Below are 15151 nucleotides of genomic sequence, written 5' to 3' on the forward strand. Positions count from 1 at the left end.
ACTGTTAAATACTTGGAAGTTGATGGAGTAGTGCTTGGGATTATATGCCACATAATACGAAAATGGGCATTTACGTCTGCTACCAGAATGGTCTAAAGAGATATAGAACTCAGTAAAACAAGTGCGCAGGTGCAACTATCTGTGGTTGGAACTCAATGAATGAAAGACAACAGATCACAAATTGCCAATGCAATTCCTACATTGCAGGCACCAAAAATTTTGTGGCGTTCCCATCATCTAGGCAAATAAACAAATAATTTAAAATAAAATAAGGCCAAAATGAACTTGCCCAATCATTTGCAAGATGATTTATTTACTTACTTATTTACTGTATTCCACCTTAATTTTTCAGTTATTTTTACACTAACTCAAGGCAGCAAACATATCCAACACCTTCCTCCTCCTATCCTAAAGGTGCTTTTCAAAAAGCAACTGGACTTTGTTGTTTTTTTTCCTTGAATTGAAGAAGCTTCTTGGATGAGAAGCGAAATGTTTTCAGGGGGAAAAACCAACAAAGTCCAGTTGCCTTTTGAAAAGCACCTTTGAGACAACCATGATCCGGATGATTGAGAATCTCCATAGATGTATAAAGTCATTATTTTTTCCAAGTCTTAAATTTTAAAGAAAGACTAGACAACCCACCCAGTATGTATTAAGGGAAAAAAGAGAAGAAATATTGGCTGTAATAGTTGGAGATTTGTATTAATAATACCTCTATGTAATGGAACTATTGTAACTCAGACACCACGTTGCTTTTCAAAGATATAATTGTAACATTGGAAAATTAATAAAAAGTTATTTTAAAAAAGAGAGAATCTCCATAGACATTCCTCCTCCTATTTTCCCCACATCAACCCTGTGAGCCAAGTTGGGCTGAAAGGAAGTGACTGGCCCAAAGTCACTCAGCTGGTCTCATTGAATTCATGGTCTTTTGCTTTCTAGCCCGGTACCTTAATCGCTAGACCAAAGGAATAGTAAGAACTTGGCATTAATATATAAATTTCAGATGAAAAAGCTGAAATCCTCCAGGAATGGTAAAAGAAAATAATGGAATCTCATATATCAGTGATGGCGAACCTTTTAGAGACTGAGTGCCCCAAAACCACCCCCCGCCCCCGGTCCGCCTCCCACCCTGCCTGCTCTGCCCCACCCGCCCCGCCCACCCGCAGGGCCACGTACTGCCTCCATGGCCCGCCGCAATCGCCCAGGCAGCCCTGCAGCGCCATGGCAGCCACGCCCTCCACCCACATCCCGCAGTATCATCTGCACGCTATGGGGCGCGAGGGCGGAGTCTTGTCCCTGCTGCCCGGCTATGCCTTGGCTGTGCTGCTCCATGAGGGCCGTGCCCCGGGGCGACTTTCTTCCAGGGGGCTGCTAGTGAGGAGGGGGCTGCAGGGGGAGGCGGGGCTGGAGCAATGGCACAAGTGCCCACAGAGAGGGGTCCAAGTGCCGCCTCTGGCACGTGTGCCATAGGTTCACCACCACTGTCATATATCAAAGGTGAAAATGTTAAAAATAAAGCATTTATGTTGTATTCATTAATTTACATTTAATTTTATGGTGCCTGATGCTATGTAAACATATCTGAGATCTTTTAGTTGTTATTCCCAATGCCACAGAAGCTGGAGTGTATCAAATCCTCTGTGCCCTATTATCAATGTATAAAATTGGATGACTTTAAGCAATTATAATTTATATGCAGAACAACATACATAACTATTCTTCAGTGTTCTTATTAGATCTGGAAGGATAGCAAAGGTATATGGCTTCAGTTAAGTTCATTAAATTTTAGCTCTACCTAACCTCTCATGTTTGTGATGCAGGAAAATAATTACCAGAAGCCTAACACTTATAATTATTATATAATGTAAATGTCACTTTCTTGTGAATGTTTTTAGTTGTTATGAAACCTAACATACAACACGTCTAGTTCACATGCATATCCACAATTACACACACACACACACACACACACACACACACACACACACACACACACACTTTTCTGTACTATACATTGTAATAAGTAGATTAATAAAATAATTAGCCCAGGAAAATTGTCCATTTTTTAATTTTTTTAACCTTGCTAATGAATGGATACTTTGCTTTTGACTTCTTTTTAAAAAAAACACGGAAGAAATATAAGACATTGAACATTCTTGATTTATTTCATTCTTTTTGCAACATCCAGATAGGCATATTCTATTTCCCGATCTGCAGGGCATGTATTAATGAACTCATCCCTATCATATGCATTATTCAAATATCTCCAGATACCAGTCATTTCAGATGGAAATTCAAAATTTCTAAACTTCTTTGCCACAACCTTAAAAAAAGATAAATGAAAAAAGACATTATCAATAGAGTACTGTTCTTATGTAATTGGTAGAAAACAAAAATATGGTGATAGAAAATTGTACAAACTGAACTCTAATGTAGCACTAAAAGGTATTTTAGATGTTGCTCTTTGAAAAACACATAATCTGGAAAAAATAGAACATTCACAGTTTTTGGTCATTGGTCTTCATTAATTGTTTGGCCTGAATTAAAGGGATAAAATAGACTCAAGTTTTAAAGTAAGGGTTTTTAAAATATTAAATGCGAGGCAAATCTGAGTTGACATAATTTTCTGAATATGGTTTATATGACAAATTGGAATAAATACTTCATTAACACACATGCAAACATAGTTTGAAGTATTCACTATGAAATAAATATAAAGGAGGAATTATTCTTGCATGCATTATTCATTTTCACATAAAGGGAAAAAAAGACAAACCTTGATGATATGAAGCTTTGGCAAGAGATTGCAATCTGCTAATGTGAGTTGATCACCATCTAGGAATTTCCTTGTGGAAACGGTGATGTCTTCAGTGCTATTGGCATCTATTTCTTCAGGCAAGGGGGTATTTAAGTAATTGTTCAGTTTATTTAAAGCCTTAAGCAGTGTTTTTTCTAAATCTAGAATGAAAAAAGGAGAATAATGGAATTCACTATTTATTCACTGATAATTAGGTAGCCAAAACAGCAGTAACCATGAAGAGAAAGATCAGTCTGCATACTTTGAGGGAGAGATTTGATACTTGCTGTAATAGAAAGATATTGAGAAAATAACTTGAAAAAATACTGCCGATCCTACTTAACCCTCCATACATGTGCACCGTACAAGTGGCAAAGCTGCCCATATGGGAGAAAGGAGAAGATACAGTTTTCAGAACAGTGGGACCAAGGCCTTGCGTTATGAATTTGAGCTGACTGCAGTGACAAGAGAAGAGAAGAGAAGAGAAGAGAAGAGAAGAGAAGAGAAGAGAAGAGAAGAGAAGAGAAGAGAAGAGAACCTTTATTGTCATTTTTTTACTGTGGGCACAACGGCACACATCAAAAATGAAATTTAGTTGCCCACTCTCAAAGTGAAACACATACATGACGCACACCTAAACATACTATGAACAACATATGTATAGACCCACATCCCTACATGTACGTAGCAAATAAATATTAAATACTGTCCATCTTGAATATATAACGGAAGGAGGAAGCTTGAGAGTTCACAAGGTTAATGCTGTATGGAATGAAACTATGGCTGAATCTGGATGTTCTGCTATGGATACCACGAAGCCTCGAAAATGGATAAAATTTAATGGTAACGAACAGAATAAAGGAGAAAAAAATAGGTAAATTCAGGTAGTGAAATGGAGAATGAATCAGGTAGAAGGGGAGCGCTTAACATTTAATAACCTAAAGGAAATATGATCAGCAGCCACAGAACATTAGCTACTAATTAGAAAAGAAAGTAAATGAATAAAAGTAGGGGTAAGAGAAAAGCAAATAAAATAAATTACTATAAAGGAGTGTTTTTGAAGCTGCTGTTGCATATAAAATCCTTGGCTAGCTATAATGATAAGATAGCATTGGGACAAATTTGCAACCAAGCACTCTTCTCTCCCAGGAGCTGTAACCAAGGTTGCATATTGCTGAAAGACTGTAATCTAGGCAGGAGTAAGATAAATGGCAATAGAAAGGCATCTTGAACAGGGCACTGAAAGTTAATTCAAGGGTAACTTGTGAAAGAGATAATATAAGGCAATGAAAATTATCTCACTACCTCCTGAATCATCCTATCGGAACAGAAACACATCCCATCCATTTCTGAGTCAGTGACTCAAAAAATAAGCAAACAAAAAATCCAGAAGCCACAGCCTATATTTAGGCCTTGCTAAAACTCTATTAGTTTATCCACAACTCTCTTTACTTAGGCTACTGGGCATGCTGGAACACTTGGAAGCATGTGTACAGAGTCACGCAACCCAGATCAATCCTAACTTCATATGTAAAAAAGAATTTTGAGTGTTGTTGTGGAGGTCTGTAAATCAAGGTACTTTTTTCTTGTAAGGGATCTGTGACTTAAATGCTACATTAGCAGAAGCCTATGGAAATAAACAAATCTGAAAGTTCTGCAAAAAAAATTATTAATGCAAATAGAATGATTGCTTTTTGGTCTTTGCAATTCTGAATTTTTCACAGTTAATAGATATAGATACCAAACACGGCTAACTATCGAAACTGTAGCAGTGTTCTCAGATTCAAAATATATATTTCTATGCTTTCATTTCTCTTGCTATGAAAAAAGCATAGATTAAAGTCCAATAAATTTGCTAGTGTAGCGGGGACTGCCTGAGAGTGCTTGCAGGAGCTTGACTGGGAAGGGGAAGATTGGGACAGCTGCAGTTGGCTTGGGTGTGGCTGGGGTGAGTGGAAGGAGGAAGGATAGAAAAGGGAAGGAAAGGAGAAGGAGGGGGTTGTTGTTGGTTGGTTGGAGTTGAGAAGAGAAGGTCTGGAAGCTTATTTTATTTTTCTATCCAGGGTATTTTAAATAGAGGCTGGATAGAGTGAAGTTTTATTGTTTCCTCCGTGGGAGGATATCTGAGACGGAGGCAAGTGAGAGTGTGAAGTAAGGGAGTTGGCTGCGGTTTCTAGCCTCGGATTTTAATAATAAAGAGTAAGGGAGGGGGGTGGTTTTGAATCCTGAAACCTGAAGAAGAATCCTAGAGAAGAAGCACCAGGAGGAGAGAGACTGGTGGTGCCAACTGTTGCTGGGGACTTTGGAGGCATCCGGACTGTGGCCATCGCTGCTGGCATAGGTGCTGGGACATGGTGGGGGGAGTTGCCCTGGGGGGATGAGCCATTGCCATAACATACTGGCCGTCGTTGTTATTGTTACCATCTGGAGCCGGGGTTTACCCCCCCCCCATTTCATCGGATTCTGAACGATTGCTCGGGGGGGCTGTTATTCCTGCTGCTAAAGCAGCCCTGAGTTGCTATATACATCTTCAGAGCATCAACCACTGAGACTGGTTAAGTTTGTGCCTGAAAGTCCTGCTTCAACAAGAAGAGCCTGCCACCCATTAATGCTGCGTGAACTCCGGTTGTAAGACATCTCATCGATCTCTAAAGAACATTGCTGCAAGGCTGGACAAGGGGGGACGTGGCTGGGAGGGCCTGGGCATTGGCGGCCTCTGAGGAGGTAGCGCTACACTAGTATAACTACTATATTGTATTCTTATGTCCTAGACTACTATTTCCACTTTTCTTTACATATTTATCCAAATTTTTAGGGGGAGGGGGGTTGGATTGGGGAGGATATATGGGACTGGAAAATGGAAACAAAAGTTTCTTCACATGAAAAAGCCAAGACAAGTGCCAAATACAAATATATCAATAAATAACATTATAAATATCCACTAATAATGATACAAAGTTTATAATACTTACGTTCATTGACATCTTCCCTTGTATTTTTTATGAATGCAGAAAATTTAGCAAACACATCATTTCCTGCAGAATAAGATTCTGTATGGTTTGGTGAAAGTTTAGGATATCTGAAAATTTCAATACATAAGAATTTAATGCCATCTCATTATTTTTCAGCATTTTATCTGAAACTCTGAAATAGAACTTAACTGTCTGTGCCACTCATATCCCTTACCTGTCCATTAGCCATCTTTAATCTTTTTCAATCCACAATCTCTTGATACCCAATGGTTTAAGAATATCCAACACTCATTCTATATAATATGAAACTAATCGTAGCACAACAGAATACTATACCTTGGTGGTACTAACTTTTCTTCTAGAAATTCTTCAATTTTATTTACATCTATTTTAACATCACCATCAAAAGTTATAAATGGAGGATTTGTTCCTGGAGCTAATTTCTGTAAGTCTGCAGGTTTCCTATACAAAAAAGAAATATCTCGTTTGAGGAAAACAAAAGCTGGTCAACTGTATAAATTATTGCATTTTAGTTCAGCTACCTTTCTTGGAATTTAAAATTGTTATAGCCAATGTAGTATTTAAGTACATTTATTGGAAGTAAATAACATTTAGTTCAGACTAAATAGAAATGTGTTCCTTGTCTGTATGACCCGCTTAATTAGCCTAGGGTTGAGGGAGTTAGCAAAACTTATCAATTATGTCACTCAAGGAGTTACAAACGGGTTAACAGAAAAACAATTCTTCTTTGTGGAAATTGAAAGATGCAATCCTAATATGGCTTTGGAAGAATATGTCTTCTCTCAGCATTCTGACCAACTAAAGAAAGGATAGGTTGATTAAGCTTCCCTCTGACACTTTAGATCAGGGGTGTCAAACTCAATTTCATTGAGGGCCGCATCAGCATTGTGGTTGCCCTCGGGGGGCCGGGTGGGTGCGGCCTACTGGGTGGACGTGGATGGAGTGGGTGTGGCCTACTGGGTGGGCATGGCCAGCTCTACATCATTCACGTCAAGGGTGCCTGTGGGGGCTGGGAAGGAGTGGGACAGATCTGAGGGTCTCTGGCAGAAGGGGGTGGGACCGGGACAAGCACCAAGGCATGGTCCATTTCTTCATTCCTCACAAAGGGTGACACCTCCCCAGCATGCACCCAGGGGGCGGGGCCAACACGGCAGGGGCTGGTTCCTCGCTGTTTCTAGACGGCCTTGTGGAGCTAAGACTGAATACGTTTCAGCATAGATGGTCACCACAAAATTGTACATTGGCTCCCGGCTGGCCTGGGCCAGGGCCAAGGCAGCAAGGGCCGTTCCCTCACTGTTTCCAGGATGGCTTCGTGGGCCACATGAAACCACTTCGCGGGCCGCGTCCGGCCCCCAGGCCTTGTATTTGACATGTCTGCTTTAGATGGTGGCAACTCTAAACAATCCACTATATATTTTTCAGTATTTTCTGGGAAACATGGGGGAAAAGAAATAGGGAAACATGGTTTTCTTTCTCTTCATGGCAGCTGGGAGGACCCAAAAATTATGATTTTCTCTTTTCATTGAAACATTTTGGAACCAAGAACTGATGGTATCCAGAAGTAATGAACTGACTGGGAAAGTGACTAACACAATGTCAGTACTCATGTCACGTCCTGACACCATAACAAATCAGACATTATAGGAGGAAAGCAAAAAAAATCAGAGGTTTGGTAGCACCTTTTCCTATTGACACATTTTCTTAAAAGGCATAAGCTTAGTGATCCGATCTCTCTTCATCAGACACATAGAAAGGCTATTCTGATACAGAATTTAAATAAGGGTGAGGTGGAGGGTGGGGGAGGAAGGGAAAGATAGGTTGGTTATGCTGATAAAAGTTAACTGTGAAATAGATTACCAGTACCTTATCAATTAAAAACTGTATTGTGTTAATAAACTATTATATTTCTTGAGATCGTCTGAAATTGCCTGAAACCTTATACTTGTGGAAGTTTAACCATTTCTCATTCAATGGCGCTGTTGAAGTCTCATTTTTCCAAAACAGTCATTTTGAGATCTGTCATACAGCACTAAAGGAGGTTAAAATGCTTTGATAATAGTCAGTGTTTTGGAAAAAAAATCCTATTTTTTTCCCCGCCAAGTTAGAACAAGCATGGCTAGGAACTAAATCTTTATGGTAATTCTGGAATGGCAGCCAAAACAGACACTCTGTGAACAGACCAAAGATATAGTTCTGAATTTATACCTAAAATGTTCCTTACTCTTTTCCCACACATTGGCCAACACTGAGAAGCCTTTAATATCCTCTTCTCAGGCCCCCAAGTCCCAAGTTGGACAGGTAGGGGTTAATGCTTTGTTGCAGAACTCAGTTCAGGAGGTGAAGGATTGGAGTCCAAAACCAACACTTCTCTATCATCACCCTGACCTTCAAAATACGTTGCCCTCCCCCAATATGTTGCTAGCCCTCATTCTAGTCATGTTTTACAAAACAGGACATACGTGGCGTTTCTAGCAGGCGTGGGAAGCTAAAATCTAAGCTTCTGTTCCTAACTGATTGGCAATGGGCTATTTTTTTTTTGAGAGAAAAAGAGAGTTACATCTATTTATTAAAAATGATTTGTCTGGAGATATGTAACTGTAGCAGCATAGAAATACTGGAAATATAGCAAGATAAATAAATTATAACTCTAAGCATCTTCCTAGTGCTTTTTTGCTCCTTTATATCTTTTATTCCTTTTATCCATAATTTATTCCTCCTGTAATTTCTCAGTTTCTTCTTCCATTTCAGTTTCAGGTTTTGCTGCACCTTTTCACCAATTTTGATGGCAAAAACATGCAATTATTTCATGACAGTGAAAGAATTGATCAGAAGTCACTTGGAATTAGTGAAAGTTTACAAGTACCTCTCTGAATAGTTAGGGATATAATTTCTGGGCCTGAAAGCTTTAAAAGCTTTAATATTAAAAATAAATAAATAAATATTAAAAATAAATAAATGGAGAAAAGTTATTATAACTCACCGTTTCAAATCCACAGTGGTAACATTAAAAACAACACCCTTTAGCCAGAGAATCATGAAGAGACGTTGAGAAAATGGGCAGTTTCCAATACTTTCCCCATCACTGCCAGCCTACAGCAAAAACGAAGTTTAATTAGACTACTGGCTTTAAGATGTTCAACCATTACTGCATGATGCATATAGTCCAAGTCTCCCATAATTGTGGTGTCAGTGAAGTAGTTTGCTCTGCTGCAGATTATTCCCTTATTTCTTCCAGACAAATAATAATTAAATGACAGCTAAAATAGTACCATTTTTCCTGTCAGGATCAACTCTAGACCTTTCCAGCTAAACAGAAGATAGGATTATTTCAGAATAAAAATGTACAATGATAAAGATTCAAGTCTCCTTGCAATCATAAAATTAAGAGTTTGCAATAATTTTCATGTTAATTTAATTTTAATTAAAGGAAAGGCTGCAAAAAAAAAATACTTTGAGTTGGCGTGTGTTTCTAGTCCTCGGGTTGGCCATGTTTGGCTTATAGTGTAACCTGTTGGGCAAATGCTGCTAGTTGTAGTTTATTCAGCAAAACAGTTAAAATGGTTGTAAATGGTTGTAAATGGTGTAACGTACGATGCTAGCCAAAAAGGTTATGTCAAGGCCCAGAGAAGTTGATATGGAAGAGGAGACACTAGCTGTCAACTATGAGTTTTATTACATTTATACATGAATAAACGTATTAACTAGCTGCTATTCTTTAGTTATATATTCTAAACTACAAAAAGAAGCATTCACTTCTTCTTACACATATGAAATAAGTATGAAATATATAAATTTGTTATGGTCTTTCTTGTAATGCCTGGACTATAATATAAAAAGTATCTTTTTCAAAAGTAAAATCAGAACATTCAAGTTGGTGAATACATAACAAATAGATATAAATGATATTAGTAAATATGACCACTATCATTTCAAATGTTAATTATGTATAGTATGCACTGCATATAAATTCAGCCCTAAAAGTCTACGGTATGGTTGGGGAGATTTATATACTGGGGTGGTCAGAAATGCACTACAGATAGCTAACTAAGGGGATATGTATAAATGCATGTGTATTTATTATTAACCATTTTGTACCCACTAAAACTGTGTAGCAGGACTTAACTGGCATATACATGCTAAAACTTTCATTGACATGTCACTCACTGACTTGAGGGTTATGGCACCAGGCTAGTAAGTGGGAGGCCATGAGTTCAAATCCCGCCTTAGCCATGAAAGCCAGCTGAATGACTTTGGGCCGGTCGCTCTCTCTCAGCCCAACCCACTTTGCAGAGTTGCTATTGTGAAGTAAATAGGAGGAGGAAGATATGTTGGATATTTGGCCACCTTGAATTATTAGTAAAAATAATAAAAGCGAGATAAAAATAAATAATGTAGCATTAAAGCCATGTAGCACAAGAGCAAATAAGTCGTGTACTCACAAATTCCTCCCACCCAAAAAAATTTAGATCACCATTTTATGATTACTTTTCAACTGAGGTTGGAAGGATTTACTTCTATGTAAGTATTGCCCTGTCCATTTGTAAAAGGGGGAAACAGTGGCTAATGGCAAGTCCCTGTTCTCCTTCCTTCCTCTTGGGTTTGTGTGTGTGTTTGTGGGAAAAATTCACTTGAGGGAAGGCAAGCAGATAGCCAATGGGAAGAAGGCCCATAAAAACAGATAAGAGAGAAAAAGAAAGAAAAAACAGAAATAGCTGAACAATTTGGGGGATGAAGAGTTTTTCTTAACCCTGGAGGAACAGTGAGCAGCATTATACAGAAATAAAAGCGAAGGAACAAATGAAGGAGGCTAAATGCTAAAGCCACGCTGGGGGGGCGGGAAGAGAGCTGATGGAGTAAACTAGGGATTGGGCTGTTGTTTTCCACTCCGTCAGAAATAAGAGAATTTATGATTAGAACAGATGACAGGTGAACACTAGAAGGTGCAGTTACATGAATGTCCACCATAATGTTAGTGACCCTGCAACTAGCTCAGCCATTTGGCAGCCTTAAAGGTGCTGGTGAAAGGCAGGAGGATTCCGGAAGCCTGACATTCCAGATGCAAAAAGCTTTCAAAATGAAGAACTGGACAGGAGGGGGTCCTGCGGAAGTCATAGTCACCAGAATTGAAGAAAACTAAATCACTGAGAGCCGCTACAGCAGTGGTTCTCAACCTTTTTAATCCCGTGACCCCAACCAGTCGTAAGCTGAGGACTAAACCGGTCGTACGTCGAGGACTAAACCGGTTGTAAGTCGAGGACTACCCAACCGGTCGTAAGTCAAGGACTTTCCCTGCCCGGGAGCGCCGCACATGCGTGGTTCCGCCCCCTGCGCCGGCCGAGGCGTAGCTGGCAAGCGGCAGAGACGGAGCAGGCCAACCACCAGCTGGCCCAGCCCAAGGGAGGTAAGGCACCCGCAGGAAAAGGGGAAAAAATGGCAGACAGCCTTGCTTGGCGACCCCCGTGAAATGATCGATCGACCCCAAATGGGGTCGCGACCCATAGGTTGAGAACTGCTGCGCTACAGCCTTCAAAGAAGAAGCAGACAACCCCAGCCTCCGTTCAGTATCCAGTCAACTGAGGTCATACATACAAGTAACTGTGAAACGGAATGGGTGGGAAGCACAGGGGGGCAAGTTAAAGGGCTCAAGAGTTAAGATGCCAGAGAGAGTTAAAAGGAAAAACAGATTAGGATACTTTAAATAAATAATTATATGTAGTAGGAAGAAGATATTGTATTGGGAATGTGGGGCCATAATAAGTGAACAGATTACAGAATGGTGCATAAAACAGAACTATATGGAGAGGGAATAATTCCTGGGAATCAGAAAAACAAAATAAAGACTAAGAAAAAACAAGACAAACTCTTTTCACTAGAGAAGGAATCTTTATGCTGAAAGATAATAATTTTCTTTCTGAAGAGACTTGTTCAGTCTCTTGTCTGGCTCGGGCACCATCTCCCCAAGAAAATCCACAGGACCATTCTTGTTTGTATTTACCTTAAACTCAGTACAACAAGGTCAGAGGTTCACAAGCAAGAAATTAAATATTATTTGCTATTTATCCTATTACAAGAATTATGGTTCCAACAGACCAATGCTATTTCTAATCCGTATTTAATAACATGCTAGGAGACCGACTAAAGATAAAGAAAAATATATCCTTGTTAAATTCTTAAAGGGAATTATTTTAACAAAAGAGCATTGTATTCTGGAACACATTATAGGGCTGGGAAAAGGAGATTAACTGGTATTTTAATTACATGTCCTTTAATTACATATCCTTTATATGGTTTCCACTATCCTTAATGTAAATATCATTTAAAATAAAAATTTGTAATGAACTGCGAATAAATACCATTAATAATATGAGAAGTAGGGAGTTGAAAACATCAGCAATGAGACAAAAATGGGGGGGGGGGGGAATCTAAGATTGATAATCCTAACCCAGGGGTGTCAAACTGCTGGCCTGTGGGTCGGACGCATCACACGGAAGCCGCGACCACCCCATTGTCGACAATGGCAAAACAGTTCCGATACGTCACGCGACGTCATGTGACGTCGCAGGTTTGACATGTCTGTCCTAACCTCTGCTCTAGAACCAAATGGTGAAAATAAACACGTAAAGCAGGTAGTCTTCTTTGCTTGTGAGCAGGAGTTTTAAGATTTCTACTTGTCTTGGTTATATATTATGAATAATAATCTTTCATCAAAAATTTAAATATTGAGAAAGGAGTTGGAAAATAATTACAGGAAATCAGTAAATGGCGAAAAACATAATTGTTTCCAACACTCCTCTGCTAAGAGGACATAGGAGGGGGCATGTAGGCATCTAGTCCAATCTCTTGCTGAGAGGAATCTAGATTTCAGTGTCCCAAAAAATGACTTCCTCATCTTTGGGGCTTTAACAAGCCAGTAAGAAATCACTGTCCAGATCATTCTCTTGGCTTATCATTTGTATATTCTAATTTTTCTCCATCAGATAAGGTTTGTTTCAAGTCTTTATCCTGCAGATCTTCTAAGGCAGTCTCTTTCAGATCTGTCATTTCTTTTTTAGTATCTTTGGGACACAATCTCATAGTATATGCATAGAGGCAGAAAACATTATTGGTTTTGTAATGATGAAAGATAAATGAAGTTCACAAATACTTTACTTTTGTGTGTGTGTATGTGTGTGTGTTTGTGTTTATGTGTGTGTCCCTTCAAATTAGTTTTTGAATCCTGGCAACAGTAAGGACAAGTCCCTGCAGTTTTCTTGGAAAGATTTTGGAAGTGGCTTGCCATTGCCTGCTTCCTAGAGCTGAGAGAGAGTGACTGGCCCAAAGTCACTGAACTACCTTTGTGTGATTAAAACTCAGCATCTTCCAGTTGCTAGCCTGATACCTTCACCAAACTGATTTTCAAGTAGCTGGCTTGCTGATTCTTTTTTAAAAAAACCTATCTGTAGAAAAACATATTTGAAGAAACCTATCTATAGGGTTTTTTTCGCCAACTTCAACTCACAATGACCTTTAGCTTTTCTGATTTCATCTTTTACAATACCAGGTTAAATGCCTGTCTTCTAAGACAGGGGTCCCCAATCTATGGGCCGCGGCCCACTACTGGGCCGCAGCAATGGCTGGCCAGTGTGCGCACATGTATGCACACACTCCCCCCACTCATGCTAGCATCCACAGCCGTTTGTGCATGTGTGTGGGCGTGAATGGGGCAGCTAGCGCCAGGCGGGTGCGCACGGCCCTTTGTGCATGCGCAAATGGGGCTGCTAGCATCAGGTGGGTGTGTGCGGCTCTTTGTGCATGCGCAAATGGGGCCACTAATGCCGGGTGGGTGGGTGTGGCCTGTTTGCATGCACGTTCACGTGAATACCAATTTAGAAGCCGTTCTCCTTCCCTCCGGGCCACAAGCCCAGAAAGGTTGGAGACCTCTGTTCTAAGATACAGAAAATAAATTATTGCAATATAACACTGAAAAGTGCTGCCAAATTAAAAGTCCTACAGAAATTCTGTTTAAATCCTCCAAGGACTTGAGTAAATATCAGTATAATCTCACATTCTCTTTGTATTATTAACAGTGGTTGAAGTATATGGAAAGAACACTGTGGACCAATGGATCTGAGAGATATAACATCTTTATTTCAGATTCTGAGCTAACAGAATAAGAATACACCCAGATAGTACAGCAGAATAGCTCCCTTGCAGCACCCAATAGAGGAACGGTTGTATATAGAGATACTGGTGGGTCCAGCTTTGCTTCCTTTTCCTCAAATAGGGAGTCAGAACTGACTCCCCTCAAATCACAAAAGTTTCAGTTTCATTCTTCCAACCATAATATAAATATATTTCACACAAGTAAGCTAAAAGAAGTAGCAATATATGTTTCAGAGTGTTATAGCTACAAATGTTTTCAATGCTCCACCACAACAATTCTTTATTATATCAAAAAGATGCATTGGCTAAGAGGCATTAGCCAATAAACCCTTCCTGTCTTAATTGACAACAGTCTGCTTCATTTATGCTATCCCCAACTGAACTTCTTGCTTTCATTTTCCCCGGAGGATCACATCCTGAACACATAGATCAGATTAATTACTCCCCTGTCTCTTAAGAAGAAATAACAGATAGAAATACTGGATGACTGTGTGATTAACAACCATCTTTCCCAATCATTCACTTACATATTATTATAAAAATAAGTTTAATTTAGAAACTACATACTATTATAACTGCAATCCAATCTAAAAGGACAACAAAATTATTCATGTATAACAAAAAAAATTACTTAGCACACAGAAGAATAACATTTACTCTAGAATGAACGTAAAGCGATGGGTTTTGTTACATTTGTATGTTGGCAGTAGAATTACAGGAGAGTATAAACATATTAAATAAAGCATAAAGTACATAATAACAGATAATCATAGAGCAAAACTGTTTAAGGTATAACATGTACTACACTTAGAATGCATTAAACTAGAGAAGGTTGTTCTATGGCTACTAAATAGAAAAAAGTGAAGAGAAAAACTTCCACGTGCACAAAAATGATTAAGCCTACTACATTTTAGAAATCTAGCAATTTTATCCATGATTTAAAAAAAAATATTTATACAATGAGGTTTGATGTTTCACATAGACATATTTGCTGCAAAAATCTGGAGAATCACTAGAAGTCCACAAATAATTTTCCATATCTCTCTGCTGCCATCTAATGGTCATCTGGACTTGACAGGCCAGATCTGATGGGAAGGGCATTTGTTTCCCGGGACTCTTATTTTGTGATTTTGTGATTTTATTAGATTTATACCCCGCCCTTCTCCTGGCGGACCCAGGGCGGCTTACAGCAAGCTAAAAACAGATAAAGACCCTA

The 15151-nt window shown here is 39.2% G+C and overlaps 1 protein-coding gene across 1 annotated transcript in view; it reads right to left on the reverse strand.

Moving 5' to 3' along the window:
• Positions 1–2164: 2164 nt before the first annotated feature.
• The window catches only part of LOC107295964 (chloride intracellular channel protein 6-like), a 20761-nt gene continuing 7774 nt past the window's right edge, over positions 2165–15151 (reverse strand). The window contains exons 2-6 of the mRNA XM_015825298.2: positions 8774–8883; positions 6109–6234; positions 5773–5879; positions 2780–2961; positions 2165–2326 (exon numbers count right to left, since the gene is read on the reverse strand). Of these exons, the coding sequence (XP_015680784.2) occupies positions 2165–2326; positions 2780–2961; positions 5773–5879; positions 6109–6234; positions 8774–8829 (633 nt within the window). The 5' untranslated portion in view covers positions 8830–8883. The remainder of the gene's footprint in view (positions 2327–2779; positions 2962–5772; positions 5880–6108; positions 6235–8773; positions 8884–15151) is intronic.

Source organism: Protobothrops mucrosquamatus, unplaced genomic scaffold (genome assembly GCF_001527695.2).
Source record: "Protobothrops mucrosquamatus isolate PMUCROS unplaced genomic scaffold, P.Mucros_1.0 scaffold2587, whole genome shotgun sequence".
Lineage (NCBI taxonomy): Eukaryota > Metazoa > Chordata > Lepidosauria > Squamata > Viperidae > Protobothrops > Protobothrops mucrosquamatus.